General features: G+C 38.5%; 1 protein-coding gene across 2 annotated transcripts; it reads right to left on the bottom strand.

Moving 5' to 3' along the window:
• Positions 1 to 1,410: 1,410 nt before the first annotated feature.
• Positions 1,411 to 15,199, bottom strand: CCT4 (chaperonin containing TCP1 subunit 4). 2 transcript variants are annotated; one of them, XM_061210943.1, is made up of 14 exons: positions 14,924 to 15,199; positions 11,146 to 11,198; positions 10,585 to 10,674; positions 9,529 to 9,637; positions 8,727 to 8,869; positions 7,307 to 7,428; positions 6,822 to 6,954; positions 5,671 to 5,810; positions 4,526 to 4,622; positions 4,333 to 4,443; positions 4,111 to 4,241; positions 3,738 to 3,972; positions 1,859 to 1,972; positions 1,411 to 1,622 (listed from the first exon to the last, which is right to left on the bottom strand). In XM_061210943.1, the coding sequence occupies exons 1-14, from the start codon at positions 15,048 to 15,050 to the stop codon at positions 1,608 to 1,610; spliced, it is 1,620 nt and encodes a 539-aa protein (XP_061066926.1). In that variant the 5' UTR covers positions 15,051 to 15,199; the 3' UTR covers positions 1,411 to 1,607. The 2 variants fall into 2 exon arrangements, with proteins under 2 accessions (XP_061066926.1, XP_061066927.1); XM_061210944.1 differs by lacking the exon at positions 10,585 to 10,674.
• Between the last annotated feature and the right edge of the window lie 952 nt (positions 15,200 to 16,151).

Consider the following 16,151-nt stretch of genomic DNA (forward strand, 5'->3'; position numbering starts at 1 on the left):
TTTTAAATATAAACTACTCATATATTTAGATATATAGGTATAGCCTAAGACACACACACAGAAGGATGCTGAATAACTCTTAATTAAAAGTTCCAATATAAATAATTTTGGTTAAAGTATTTTCACTTAAGAGTATTTAGGATAGGGCTTCCCTGGTGGCACAGTGGTTAAGAATCCACCTGCCAATGCAGGGGACTCAGGTTCGAGCCCTGGTGTGGGAAGATCCCACATGCTGTGGAGCAACTAAGCCCATGCGCCACAACTACTGAGCCTGCACTCTACAGCCTGTGAGCCACAACTACTGAAGCCCGCATGCTCAGAGCCCATGCTCTGCAACAAGCCACCACAATGAGAAGCCTGCACACCGTGACGAAGAGTAGCCCCCACTTGCCGCAACTAGAGAAAGCCTGCACGCAGCAACGAAGACCCAACGCAGCCAAAAAAAAAAAAATTTAGGATATACATAATTCAGTTGTTTTATGGCAGCTATGATTTTTTTAACAGCAAGCTCCTAATACCCACTAAAATGATAATCACTGAATTATTAAATTCCAGACTATCCAAAGACTTATCTGAATTTACCATTTACCAAATTAGTCATTTTAATTAACTACCGGAGTTGTCAGACACAACCAAGCTTCAGGCTGGTTTGAAGTTCTTTCTCCAGATGTGAAGGAGCTCCCCCCAGCTGCTTTCATAACACTTTTGTGAAATACACAAAAGAAAGATGGTTGAGTGTGATACCAGATTACAGAGGCCCAATTTGTGGTCCACCTTAAGGGTCTGGCCTTTCTCCAAAGGCAATCAGAAGTCATGAAAGCTTTTATAAAGGAGTGCCTGACAAGTTTAAAAAGATCACTAGCTATATATATAGTGTATGCAGAATTGACTGGAAGGTGGCTAAAGCAAGGACGGACACTAGTTAGATTTTACACCATTCATGGTGCAAGACAATGCTTGTTGATCAGGGTAGAGGCAATAAAGATGTTTTCAACCACTGGAAAAAGACTTACTAGTTATGAATCCTTTTTGTACAAATAAGATTTGCTACATTTTTATTTTCAGAAGGAATCCCAATTAACACAACAGTGGTTATTCTTGGAGAAAGGGATTAGCATGAGAAAGACTCACTTTTCTTCTGTATTGTTAACTTTTCAAACAGCATATATATTATTGTAAGCAGGGATTTATCAGGGTGATGAGCATATTGGGCCATTTTTCCTTCTCAATACTTCTGTTAAAAAACTAACAGAAAACTTAAAAGTACCCAGGATTAAGCCCGTAAGGAAGTTAACAGGTAAGTGTGAACTCTTCTTTCCCTTCCTATACAGATTTCTCAAGAGGATCAGAGGTAACAGAGGTTGTGAGGGCAGGGCAGTGGGGGTAATGCAAGAGCACAATCAATTAATCTGCCCTTTGAAACCATATTTTTAATGTTTTCATCGAACTGTGTCAATACAATTTCAAGCAAATGCCAGCTGGAAGACCAGGCCCAGAAATTCGTAAAGGAAACAACCTTCCAAACAACAAGGAATGCCAAGGTGCTCTTCCACTCCAGCTGTGCTATTAGTGGCCATGATGGTGCCAGTCAGCCAGTGTTATCCATGTTACCGACTGTTTACCTGAAAAGAGAAAAACTTAGATTTCAAAACCTGTAAGGACAGAATTTTAAGCATGGAAGATGTTTAAGGTGGTTATCCAAATCTCCCTATTTTTATAGGTGAAAAAAGACTAGAAGTATGAACTGTTTTCACCCTGATGACTAGCAAACTAACAACATTTACTGCCCTCCACCCCAACTCTTCAAAAATATGCCTTTTTGACCTTGTAGGGAAATTCACGACCTGTATATACTTACCACATCATCAATTTTCAGAATGCTCCGGACAGTTTCAGTTGCTAGAGTCAGTGCACTGACTGAAACCAACAGAGGCTGGACAACCAGTTCCTCCAGTATGTTGGAAATACCACCCTGCAAACCAGTACAAGTTGCTTTTAGTGTTTGTAACTGATACATATCACCAACTACAGTTACCAGTAAACCTCAAGGCCTCTCAAACTTAGTTTTCCCTTAGTCTAGTCAAGAGTAAGATACTCTCTACTAAGCTCTTCTCTACGCTGTAGGTTGTACTTCAACTAAAATTTGGAAAAATTGAATTCCAAGCCTAACTCCAAAACAACTCCTTGTAAGCATCTTTTAGTTAAAATACCTTGGCAAAGGGCCTTCCCTGGTGGCGCAGTGGTTAAGAATCTGCCTGCCATTGCAGGGGACATGGGTTCGATCCCTGGTCCAGAAAGATCCCACATGCCGGCCCGTGCGCTACAACTACTGAGCCTGCGCTCTAGAGCCCACAAGCCACAACTACTGAGCCCACGTGCTGCAACTGCTGAGGCCTGCGCGCCTAGAGCCTGTGCTCCGCAACGAGAAGCCACCACAATGAGAAGCCCACGCACTGCAACAAAGAGTAGCCTTCACTCGCCACAACTAGAGAAAGCCCACGTGCAGCAATGAAGACCCAACGCAGCCAAAAATAAATAAATAAAAAATAAATTTATTAAAAAATAAAAAGAGTATCCTGGCAAAAATTACGTAGATGATCATAGTTATTAAAAATTATGAGATTTGTCTGCTGTACACCCAAAACTAACACAATTTATAAATCAACTATACTGCAATTAAAGAAAAAAGTTATAAGATTTTAAATCATCTGATTCCCAATTCTGAATTTGGCCATGTCTGCTCTACCCAGCCTTTACATCATTCTCACTTCCCACTTTTAGATTCCTACTGCCACTATCCTAGTCACCTTTATCCTAGGATTACTGGTGATGCTCCTAACAGGTGACCCTGTCTCCATTCTTCCCTCCTTAAAATACTCTTTTCAGCACCTTAGCCTCTTGGTTAAAAAAACTTTAGTGGCTCCCAACTACTGGAATTAAAACACAAAAGAACACAAACACCCATGCCTGTCTCAACAACTCAAAGGACCCCTCATTCTAGCTTTTATCTGATCTTTCCAATCTTAAAGTCCACTGTATGACCACCATATAACCTCTGCTCTAGACAAAATGAGTAACTTCTTGGTCCCTCTTACCTGTAAACCACTGCTTCCCCATCTGAAACTTTTTCATTCCCTACCAACCAAGGCTGCAGCTTCATGAAACTTTCCCTAACCAGGTAGTGCCCTCCTTTGAGTTCTGTAACCATTCAAAAAATATCATCTTGGATTGTCAATTTTTTCCCATTACATATTATTTGTCTTCTCAATAAAAGGAGACATAAAACATTAATACAAAAGGGGAAATTATTATTGTTCTATGTGTTTACCCTATACAACTACACTAGGCTGGTGCTCACAACAGCAGCAATGGTTGACTACACACCAGGCATCTTTGTAAGAACTTTCTAATTAGTAATCCATTTAATCCTCACAGGCCTATGAGGGAACTATTAATAGTCCCTGTTTTCACAACCAAGAAAACTGAAGCACAGACTAAGTAACTTGCTAAAAAGTTGTACAACCATTAGATGGCAGACTTAATGAACAATTCTTCTCACTTAAGGCATCACCTTCATTCTCACTAGATGGCATACATTAATTAACCTGCAGGTCTTATACTTAAATCCAAGGTTAACTCTATTTTTAATTACAAAGCCTTTCATTCGACAATTATGAAGCTTTTAGTATTTTATAATAATCAACATTTTCTGCAGTAACTAAAGATTAAATTATTACCTTTCGGACATTAATGCCTGTAGTTTTTTCTCCTTGGGCATGCCTGTTTCTTAGTTCTGTTACTGTAGAAATGGGATTCAGGCCAGCATTTTCAGCTAGTGTAGATGGAATGACCTCCATAGCATCTGCAAAAGCACGAACGCAGTAGGATTCCATACCACTCAATGTTCTTGAGTATTCAGTTAATCGCAGGGCCAACTCTATTTCTGGAGCACCACCTCCTGCAATAAGAGCCCTGAAATTCACAAATATATTTTTAGCTTATTTTATCCAACAGAAAGCTATTTTTAAATAATAACTTAGTATTTATACCTTAATAATAAAAATACACAAGTTTTTATGTTCAAAATGTTCCTTGGTAATTTAATGTTACCTCTTCTTCACTAAACAGCGAATAACACATAGGGCATCATGAATGGAACGCTCAGCTTCTTCAATCACCAATTTGTTAGAACCACGAACAACGATTGTAACTGTTTTTCCAGGGCTTGCACAGCCTGTAATCTTTAGTAAACAAACTCTTAATTAGGTATTTGAAGGATTAAAAAAAAAAAAAAAACCCAGGCAAATAGAAGCTTAATTTTAATACTGTTACCTTGATCAGTTTGCCAGAACCATTTAAGCTGACCTCCTCAGCTAACTCAGCCGATCCCAGCATGTCAGCAGTGAACTGGTCAACATGAGCAACTGGTTTGGTTCCAATAGTCTGGGAAAAATAGTGAAATCCACAAATTGAGAAGTCTGAATAGTGAACATTTTCACACATACAGATACTAAGAATATTTTACCTTACAAATGAATTCAATGTCTTCTCTTTCAATATCCTTAACCACCATAATCTTCATTTTGTTCAGGAAATGTAATGCAAGATCACTAAGAGCATCTCTAAAATACAAAATCAGTGCTTATGTCAATACTAGGTTAGAAAAAAAACTTTGCTGTTCAACTCCTTTTTTATGGTTTTAGTAATTTTACTGTTGTTTAAATGGCCAATGATTTAACAAATTATTTGTGAAGGAAGATGCTTTAAACATCTTACCAAGTTTAAACAGCTTACCAAGTTTATGACCTCAAAATTCTTAAATAAGATTTCTAATGGATAATATTTAAAATGTACCCCGACGACACGATTTGTAAAACACACAATAAAAAGATAATTATGTCATTTTTCTTAATACTAAATAAGTATAACTCTGATAATAATCGATGCTTTATGAATTTAGAAATTAAGTATGATGTAATTCAAGACTCCACAAATTTATACACTTTTACACAAATTACCTGGAATGATCCTCCTGACAACCCTTGATACTGAAGGGCAGATATTACTATCCTTGTTTTACAAATAAGCACAGAGTTTTGAGAGCAGTTTATTCAAGGTTACTAGCTATTACATAACTTGTATTTAGAACCAGGTATTCCACCTCTTCATTAAGGTTTCTATATCAAGAGCATCCATAATACTTTCTGGCATAACATATTAATATAGTACATGAGAATGTGTCTACCTATTAGAAGAAAACACTGAAAACAAACAAAAAAGCGATCAGTTCAAACTTTGGAGAATTCTTCCAATCCATGGACTATCCAGCATTTCCCCCAAAAGAACTTCTAAAATTTCAAGGCAAGCTATTGCACGGACCTTTAAATAAATGCCTCTAAAATTTTAGCTAGCTAATTAATTTTAGACTAAAGTTAGCTTTTTACTTGATAGTGAGGATCTTGGTCTAGAAGGATAATATATCCCACATTTAAATGATCATAACACGAAGAGAACTCACTTTAGATCATTTACCAGAATACAATACCCTAAAATGCAGATTCATTCCAGATTTCTAGTGGTTTACCCACCTCAAATGTTTCTTAAAAAATTGCTAGAAGGGATCCAAAATCAATTATCATTAAGAGGTGAACAAAATAAATAGCCCCACACCTTAGAATAGACTTCTGTATGAGAAGAACATTACATCCTGTTTTCTTAATTTGCTTCACTAAATTTAGAATATAGGCTCTCTCCTCTCGTAGCACTCGGTCCATCTGGACGTAGTCAGAAACTACTATTTGATTGTCCATCTGTTCAGAAAAAGGACATATTAATAATTTGCATTTTAAGAGTCCTTAAGCAAAAAAGTGAGACTTTTAATGAAAATATTATGTATAGTATAAATTCAACCAAAATCATACCAAACAAGAAATTATATAGACACGCACAAAAAAAATTTAGAGAAAGGAATACACACAAAACTTAACTCAGGTTTTTCACTTTCATCTATACAAATTGCTGTCTTATTTTTTACAAGTACATTTTTGGTGATCATAAAACATAAGAATGATTATCCTATTTCGTGACTGTCAATTCTTTTCATATGAATTTACGTTATTACTGAAATATCAATAATTTCAGTTGCATCCTTTTTACTCTATGGATTGTTAAAAAAAACTGGTATGCTGATAGGAACTACGAAGGACAAATATTGTTATATCAAAGACCTAGAAAACAACGTTTTTATGTGGGTTAAAATTTGGGAAACAAACGACTCAACAGGAAACTTGTATGCCAACACAATGTAAAATGAGAGCAAACCTGAATGAGATGACAAAGATCAACCACTCCTTCAGGGGATGGTACTTATGACTGATAGATATGGGAATAATAAAAAATTGTGTTTTTCGGAGTATGGGTAATAAACTGGTTTTAAAGTTCCATTGTGCAAACATAAAGACAAAAGATCTGCCTGCTAGGGAAGGATGGGTGAAGGTTTCTGTTCTCAGACAGCTAGAAAGAATCTGGAAAGTCCACTTATACTATCACTTTCACATAACCTATTTTTATTGTTTCATAGATATCCCTATCATTATTTGTCTTCATTTGTGAAGTGAACGCTCAATTTCAATAAATAGCCAACTGAGATTATAGATTTATCATGTGTGGCATCCAACATTTTCTACTTTTGTCTAAATTTTACTATTTTTAGATCCTTGCTTTTTATCACTAGTATCAGCATTTTCTATTTTTATAAAAAGAAAAATTTCGTTATTAGAAAGTCAAACACCTAAGGAATCATTTCACTTGGTTTTACTTACATCTGTTTTGGGAGCAGATAAGCAGAACTGAATAAGCCCAATCTTAGCCTTTTCAACCCTGGTTATGCCAGAATTTGCCACCTTTTGAGTAAGAACCAGACCTTCCACCAACTCACAGTCATCAATTGTCCCACTAAGAAAAAAGAAAACGAGGAGATAGTTATGAGGGGGCGGAAATCTGCAAGTTTAATAGATTGCTAACAGATTAAAAATCATCAGTCTGATAAAATGTGCTTCAGCCTCACTCACATTTATTAGTGCCCCATTCCTGAACCTCTCCGATCACACCACTGCCCTGCCACCATTAGGGAATATAAACAAATTCTTGAAATTCCCACATTAACACAAGTTGTCATGAAAACAAAACAACCAAATGTATGTGACTTTCACCTATGTATTTTTCATTTAACTTATTTATTTTTGGCAAGAGCTTATGTTTACTTTCAAAATTAATTTTTATTAAAGTTATAATTAGAGATGCTTACCCAAGTTTCTTAACTATTTTAACATCTCTAAGATCTACACTAGTAGCTGTGGCTGGGTCAATCACTTTCATCACTGCATTTACAGTCATTGGAGAAAGGAGACTTGAATATTGAGAGACAACCTAGAATTATTAAAAAAGAAAATAAAGTCAGTGTCGTAACACAAAAAGTCCTAGTTCTTTAATGATAAAGATATTCAAGAAGTAATCTCAATCATTTTTTTGGCTGGGGTGGAGAGCATATGAGAAAACATTCCATATAAACTGTCTTTTCCACTCAGGTTTGTCAGTCACCATTTAAAAACATATGCTTGTGTTCCTCTTTTATTAATATAGTAGACAGGATTGACTAGATTACTAGTAATTCTACAGGAAATCCAAAAGAACAAATTAATTTTATGCTGAGGTTTCCTATCTAAAATGAATTTATGATCAGATGTTATATATGTGCACCCCTATTACTGAGGGGCTGACAAAAATAGCTAATGGTTAACATTTATTGAGCACGTATTATATGTCAGGCAGTGGTTTTAGCACTGTACATTCATATATTCATTCAACCTTCAGACAAAAAATCTGAAACAGCTTAATTAAGTGGTGCCAGCATTAAACCCAAGCAGTCTAGGTTCTATGACCAATGCTTGTAACCACTATGATATTCTGTCTATATTAGTTGTGGGGACGTTTATCAATAATATTACTTAATATCACTAATACTATCTAGCTTTCCACTTAATATACAAATAATGCTGATGAAAAGGAAAAAGAATGGGGTGGGGGTGTGACACACAACATAACAGAAAACAGGTGACATGAGTTCCCAAGAAATTTAAACTAACATCACTTCTTTAAGTTTGATAAGAAAAGCAGCATAGATATTATTAAGAGATGGACCATGATGGGCAGCCCTATCTTGGGTTCAAATCACAGTTCTACCTCTTATTAGTGGGTCTTGGATAAGTTATATAACTTCACTAGACCTCTTTTCCCATCTGTAAAATGACGATACTACAACTTACCTGAAAGCCTTGAAGGAGTAAATTTTACTTGAACTAATTCAGTTACACAAATTAGCTACGTAGTCACTCTTGAGAGTTAACATTTATGAACTGTATAGCATCAAAAATCAGTGTAGGGACTTCCCTGGTGGTGCAGTGGTTAACTGAGCCCACGTGCTGCAACTATTGAAGCCTACGCACCTAGAGCCCACGCTCCTCAACAAGAGAAGCCACCGTAATGAGAAGCCCGCGCACCGCAACGAAGAGTAGCCCCTGCTCGCCACAACTAGAGGAAGCCTGCACGCATCAATGACAACCCAACGCAAAATAAATAAATAAATAAATAAAAATAAAAATCGCAGCTGTGCTTCTTAATGAACCTTAAACTGTAATTTTACAATGATCCCATAGTGCTTGTCTCACCTTTGAGTTCAATGAAGTGGCTGCACTATTTAACAAAGTTTCTCTGTCACTCAGTTCCACAGGTCGAGACATGTCAGTCAAGATTTCAATACCCTTTTCCAAAGCCTTCTGGAATGACTCAGAAATGATGGTGGGATGAATCCCTGCCATTTGTGAAAGGTTATTTAATTGTAACAGATAAACTTCATATTTGATATGACTTAAAATTTCTGTTCATTAAAATTTCAAAGTAGTCATAAATTTTAAATTAATCTTAAATAATATTGGTTTGAATAACCTTAACCACTAATATGTCTAATAATTTATTATTTCCATTTAATTTGGAATAAATCAATTACATACTCCTGTGATATTTAAGACTAAAACCAATTTTTCACTTTTCAAAACTCTACAAATCTACATAATAATTAGAATAAGTGACTGGGGAGTCACTACAACATTTAGGCACTATTTACCAAAGCAGGAACCCATACTTTCTCTCCTGAATCACAGTTCTCATCTATATCTTAAGTTTAGTACACCACCAACCAGTCACTTTTGAAAAGCAAAATTTTACCAAGTTCCATTCAAAAGGAAACCTAGCCAAAACAAAAACAAATAAAACAAGAACAACCAACCCCCCCCAAAACCAAACCCAGAAGCAAAAAGAAAAAAATTTCTAATTCATATGGTAAATATAGCAAAATTTAATCTAAAAATTCCTGCTTAAAAAATTCTGCTCCAAATTAAATTGTAAATCTCATATTACTTAATATTTTTTTGCCTTTATTCAGTAATAAAGCATGTCCTATGTCCTACCCACCTTTCTGAAGAAGCTTGGTACAGGAATCTAAGAGAGAGCCAGCAATAATGACCACTGATGTCGTGCCATCTCCCGCTTCTATATCCTGAGCCTTAGATAGCTCCACCAGCTAAGTGAACAGAACATGTCAAGTTGCTCTATGAGAACTATGAGAACCCAGTAACATCTAATTCAAATATAACATCAATGACTTTCACCATGAGGTTCACATATAGAATTTGATTTTATCAACACTGTAAGATTCAATATACTTGACTTCTGATTCGCTGTCCACCTTGGTCTCATTTAAAAATGACGACCTATATAGTTGTGGCATGCAAAATTCTACTTACATACTTTCTAACAAGCTATTTTATGATTTCCAGTTCAGACTAAGGGTTGTAAATTTTTTCTTCCCAGTACTTAAAAGAACTATGGGTACCCTGTAGACTCAGAAGCTATGAAATGCAGCATTCAGATGAGAGAATATTGTCAGTTTGAAATCCTTGGCCAAGTTTATCTAAACTGACCCTGCATGAAGCATAATCTGATTCATTTTCAGTCATCTTTAACTAATTAAAAGAGACTTTTTAACAGATAGGAACTTCTAAGGAATTTGTTTTTGCTGATATGGTGACTTCTCACTTGACACTGCAATCACCATTATGATCTGTAGTTGAATTAGAAACTGCTTTTAAAAATAAATGTCAGCGCAAGTTTAAACACAAGATTTATTTTGCAAACAATTAAAATTATTTTGCTCTCTTTCAGTTAACACCCATTGAACTAATAATTTGTACAATTTCATGTTTTTCTCTCTTCCTTCCTCATATGTGTGGCACATTGCTGTGAACAAAGACAAGGAGATTCATGTTTTATTACAACTTGCAATGGAGAACATAATGCTAGGCATACAACGTATCCTAAAAATATGCCTGTTTAGCATAAAAAAGGAAAAATTTTCACCATGTTTTAAGCAATATCATGTGATTAAATAAAAAAAATTTAACTGTTTACCAAATATCAAACAATACACTTAAAAAAACCCACAAAACCCCACCTAAAAATTATACTTACCATTCTGGCTGCTGGATGTAACACCTGCATTTGTTTCAGAATGGTGGCACCATCATTTGTAATGGTCACATCACCTTTTCCATCTTGAATCTACAAAGTTTGTTTTTTTTTTTAAAGAAAGTTGTATTTCAAAAATTTTGTTTTCTTCATCCAGTATTGATGTGAAATCCTAAAAGCTCTACTAATTTTAACACTTCTTGTACAGAAGTTAACTTATGTTTGCTTAATTTCAAACTGTTTTCCCTTACATTGGTATAATGATTTAAGAATATGCAGTAATAGTCCAGCTTTGCAAATGAAATAGCTGGGTTTTTTCCTACTTAAAAGTGAAGGAACTGAGACACCAAAAAAGGGATAGAAAAGATATTATAAAGAATCATTATCATAAACAAAACATGAATTATAGTTAGGTCCCATTCATCCCAAAGTAATCTATCCCTTTCTGAACTCTCAAAGCCTTTCTAACACTTTACTTTTTAAACAGCACATCTTAACCCTCTATAGAGCGCTTGCAGTATGAACAGCAGCACTCAGTAAGTAATGAATGACTGAGCCTTTTACCATTTTATCCATTCCTTTCGGTCCAAGGCTTGTTCTAATAGCATCAGCAACAGCTGTAAACAGAAGAAAAAAAGAAATCAAGACTCTTTAAAGAGCATTTCTACCCTCAAATAATCATTTTGTCCTTGTTAGAATATGGTGGACAATTCACCATGTTCACTAAAGAAAATTCAATGTCTAATAATAATCTACTGGAAACAGAGTGATTATTTTACTCCTTTAATTGTATGACGCTTCACTTTTTGTTGTTAAAATCACTATACATAGCACTTGTACTCTGCATGTTGTAGAATAAATTTTGAGGGTTCACCTAATCTTCCTTTAAGTATCAAAATGGTATAACCTAGTTATGCGCTCTGAATGAGGACTATATTATTTTCTCCATTCCTTAAAACAAGCCGCAATAATAGGACAACTATATAATTTGCTTATTTGTTTACTCTGTCTCTCCCAACTATAGTGTAATTTCTGAGGGCAAAGACTTTTGTTTACTAATGTGAAGCTGGTATATGGATGGACCACAGTTTAAAAAACAGTAACAAAAACCCTCTTTGAACCCAAAACCAAATCAAACAAAAACCCCACAAAAAAACAAAACCTCAAAACCTTAACTAAAAAACCAAATCTAAAGTCACAGTATTTTTTAAAATTTTTATTTATTTAAAAAATTTTGGCCACGCCGTGTGGCATGCAGGATCTTAGTTCTCTGAGCAGGCATTGAACCTGCGCTCCCTGCAGTGGCAGAACGGAATCTTAACCACTGGACCGTCAGGGAAGTCCCTAAAATCATAGTCTTTAGTCATCATTACTATGTTATGAACCATCTCTGGACATATAGTCTACCACTCCATTCTTCTTATTACTTGTCCATGAGCATGTTTCTATTTTATTGATCCACTTATTATTTTCTAAGAGAAATTGTAATTGATGTACTTGATCCCCTTTACTGCGACAGGTCCAGGACAAACGATTAAATCTCCCCACCCTTTTTTTTAAAAAAGATTTTATTTTATTTATTTTTGGCTTATTTATTTTTGGTTACTTTGGGTTTTCATCGCTGCACGTGGGCTTTCTCTAGTTGTGGCGAGCGGGGGCCACACTCTGTTGTGGTGCGTGGGCTTCTTGTTGTGGTGGCTTCTCTTTGTTGTGGAGCGTGGGCTCTAGGCGCGCGGGCTCAGTAGCTGTGGCGCACGGGATTAGTTGCTCCACAGCATGTGGGATCTTCCCAGACCAGGGCTCGAACCTGTGTCCCCTGCACTGGCAGGTGGATTCTTAACCACTGCGCCACCAGGAAAGTCCGCCTTCCCCTTTCTCATATACCATTTCACCCCATATACAAAGAGCTAAGATAGTGCCCTATTTTGGTATACTCCACAACTAGCATAATGCTTCCCCTTCATTGTGTAAACAACACATAATCTGGACTTCCCTGGTGGTGCAGTGGTGAAGAATCCACCTGCCAATGCAGGGGAAACGGGTTCTATCCCTGGTCCAGGAAGATCCCACATGCCGCGGAGCAACTAAGCCTGTGCGCCACAACTACTGAAGCCCGCACACCCTAGAGCCTGCTCACCCCAACTACTGAAGCCCGCGCGCCTAGAGCCCGTGCTCTGCAACAAAGACAAGCCACCGCGATGAGAAACCTGCACAACGCAATGAAGAGTACCCCTGGCTCACTGCAACTAGAGGTAAGCCGGAAAAGCCTGCGCGCAGCAACGAAGACCCAACGCATCCAAAACAAAAAATAATAGTAATAATTAAAAAAAATACATAATCTTAAAGAGGGTAAGAGAAAATATTTGGTATAGTTCAAGAATTATATTCTACTTAATTATTTCATAATTTGGGGCTGCATTTCCTAATTATTCAGCCATCCTTACCCTTTCAGGTGATTTTAGCGGACCCACATGGCCACAATTCTACAAGCAGACCAATTCATTTTAAGAATGCGCCCTTATATCCATCTATGTGAAGACTCTAGAAAGACACACTGTGCAAAAAATAAAAAATTCTAGACTGATTACCTCTCTGAAAGTGTTTGAAGTTTAACATACTGTGTAGTACACAATTATATGTTAAATGACTCGTGCTGAATAGTACTAAACGACCACTACTACTTTTGTGTGTGTGGTTTTGATATCACCAACCAATGGTACTTAATATACTTTTTGGTTATTAGCAAAATAAAAAACTGGCTCCATGAATTACGCTAAAGATGCATCCAGCAAAAGCTTTTCTCAACCAGTTTGCAGGGTTTTGCCTGACTTGGACAGACTACGAGTGCCCCTTTGTTCCACGAGCTCTCCTCACTTAAGATGTAAGGGTCATGTTTATAGGTAAATAGGTGGCCTCTTCTTCCTATATGCATACCTCCCTCGTCCAGTTTTAATTCTCTGTGCACTGATGTTTCAAAAGCTACCAAAGTAAACATCCCATCTTGTATCCTCCTTGTTTGTTGAAAATCTACCATATTATATAGCATTCTTGCCCACCCCCCCTCCAACAGCCCCAGAATTGATCTAACATCTTGTTTCTAATGTAATAAATCTAAGCTTCAACTATGCTCCCTAGATAACTATCCACCAACTTTTATTTCCAGGTAAATATTCTCTCTTTAACTTCCAAATGACTCCTAAATTTACCCATCTGGTCATTCTGACCTCCTCAACTCATTCAGGCTCAAATGAGAACCTATTCTTTCCTCTTCCACCATCCTCCCTTCAGTGCACCTGTTTCTTCCAGCAGCAGCATCACACCCTCAGTCACCTAGACAAATAACCTCAAATATTTGTAAGGCTGTACTTTATATACATCTGGCTCTTCATATGCTCTCTCATTTAATCCTCACAGCAACCCTCCAAGTTAGGTACTATCTCATTACACTGAAGAACAATCTGTAGCTGCGCGAGTTGTTTAAAACCCTTTCCAAGACACCAGGCCCTTCCAGATTCGGCCCTTTACCTTTCCGATCTCACCTCTCATTTCTTCATGCACCTTATGCTCTAACCCGAATGAAATACTCACTGTAGCCAATACACATAACGGCAAGATCTCTAAGCATTTGTTCTCACTTTTCCTTCCAGACTCTTCCATCTCAACCCGACTTCTCTTAATCCTCACAACTCCTTTTTTTAAAAAAAGGGCAACTTTCCCTCCCCGATTTTATAAGTAAAGAAACCTTGGTTAAAGGTCACAAAGCCACGAAGTAACGTAACTGAATGAAACCCAGGACTTCTTAAATTCCACCAAAGGCCAAACTGTTCTCCATTTGCTCGTTGCACGTGCAAAGACATCAAAGCACAAGGCAGCCGCATAATTATTCTCAAACAAGATGGGTCCCCACATCCCAGTACAATGGGCCCCGCCCCAATTTAAGGCGCGGAGAGTTTACCCGAATTCGTTTCAATCGCTGTACCGAAAGAAGTTTTTTAATAAGAACAAGAAAACTGAAAAGTATTGTTCAAACATTCTACCACTGGACCGCTGCATGCGGGCCTCGGCCCCTGTCTTAAATAGGATGAATGAATGCAGCACGGCCCGGCATGAAAAATTATGGACGTCTAAGACGCAGAATGGGGCAAGTCCAAAGGCCTCCATACTCGGGGTGGGAAATCATGGGCAGAGAACAGACAGGAGGATCCCTGCACTGAGCTTATTCTGTGGGAGGCCCACAGGGGATCATCTGAAGGAACAGAAAACGAATCATGCCCATCCAAGACTGGGAGTGAGAATGCACAGCTAAGCCCGGAGGGCCACGGCTTAGGCCGGGCAGCGATACCTTTGGCCGCGGAGATGTTGCTGAAGCGGATCTGGGCCGGCTTATCGCGGTCCTGATAGGCGCTCCTCCCGCGGCCGCCGGCAAGCCCGGCGGGCGGCCCGCTGCGGGGGGCTACGTTCTCCGGCATGGCAAGCTTGGACGGGTCTGCGTGAGCTCTGGAAGGACGGATGGACACGGATTCCGGCTGGCCCGGGACTAACAGTAAGCGCCCACCGCCTTCTCGAAGCTTCCAGAAAGCGGCACCGGCGCCGGGAGGAGGAGGCGGGGAAAGGGGCCTGCCTGGAGGCCCGGCGCCGCCGTGACGTAGAAGGCTGCCCGCTGCATGCCGGGTGCGGTGGGTGTCGCGGCCGCGCCGCAGATTTTAGGGCTGTTGGGAGCTGTTGGCCTGCGGCCCAGTGGGCGGGGGGCACGGGGGGCACGGGGGGCACGGGGGGATGGGGGGCGCGGGGGGATGGGGGGCGCGGTGGGCGGGCTCCTGGGAGGCAGAAAGGACAGCCTGCGATTGTAAAGGCTGTGCTGGGACGTCCCATCTCCGCACTACCCCCTTCTTGGCCCTGAGGTCCCTTCTGTTAACTCAAGCTGGACCTGTCCGCTAGGTGTTGTAGCCGCAGGGAGTCACTCCCGGGTGGGTGGGGCAGGGCTGAGCCGGTTTTTACTGGCGGTAGACGTGTATTTTATTCAGTTTTATATATTTTGAAAGCGAGTTGGAAGAGGGGTTGGCAGGGGTGACTTCTTTTTCCCCCTTTCTTGTTTTAATTGAGGTATAGTTGATTTACAACATTGTATTAGTCTCCGGTGTACAACTCAGTGATTAAAATTTTTCATGGATTATACTCCGTTTAAAGTTATTATAGGGAATTCCCTGGTGTTGCAGTGGTTAGGACTCAGTGCTTCCACTTGAGGGGGCACGGGTTACATCCCTAGTCTGGGAACTGAGATCCTGCAAGCCGTGTGGCGCAGACAAAAAAAAAAAAAAAGTTATAAAATATTGACTATATTTCCTGTGCTGTACAATACATATATCCTTGTAGCTTATTTATCTTATACGTCCTAGCTTCTGCCTCTTAATCCCCTATCCCTGTTTTGCCTCTCCCCCCCTTCCCTGTCTCCACTGGTAAACACTAGTTTTTCTCAATTCTGTATCTGTGAGTCTGTTTTTCTTGTTATATTCATTCATTTGTTTTATTTTTTAGATTACACATATAAGTGGTAACATATAGTATTTGTC

The sequence above is a fragment of the Eubalaena glacialis genome, chromosome 14, assembly GCF_028564815.1.
Source record: "Eubalaena glacialis isolate mEubGla1 chromosome 14, mEubGla1.1.hap2.+ XY, whole genome shotgun sequence".
Taxonomy (NCBI): Eukaryota; Metazoa; Chordata; class Mammalia; order Artiodactyla; family Balaenidae; genus Eubalaena; species Eubalaena glacialis.

What these genes read in the sequence shown, in the direction of transcription:
- CCT4 (XM_061210943.1), bottom strand. Translation starts at nt 15,050, where the DNA reads ATGCCGGAGAACGTAGCCCCCCGCAGCGGGCCGCCCGCCGGGCTTGCC. An exon ending in TACATCCAGCAGCCAGAATG is followed by an intron (nt 9,638 to 10,584) that starts GTAAGTATAATT and finishes CTGTTCACTTAG; the next exon opens with CTGGTGGAGCTATCTAAGGC. An exon ending in AAAATAGTTAAGAAACTTGG is followed by an intron (nt 6,955 to 7,306) that starts GTAAGCATCTCT and finishes CTTTTTTCTTAG; the next exon opens with TGGGACAATTGATGACTGTG.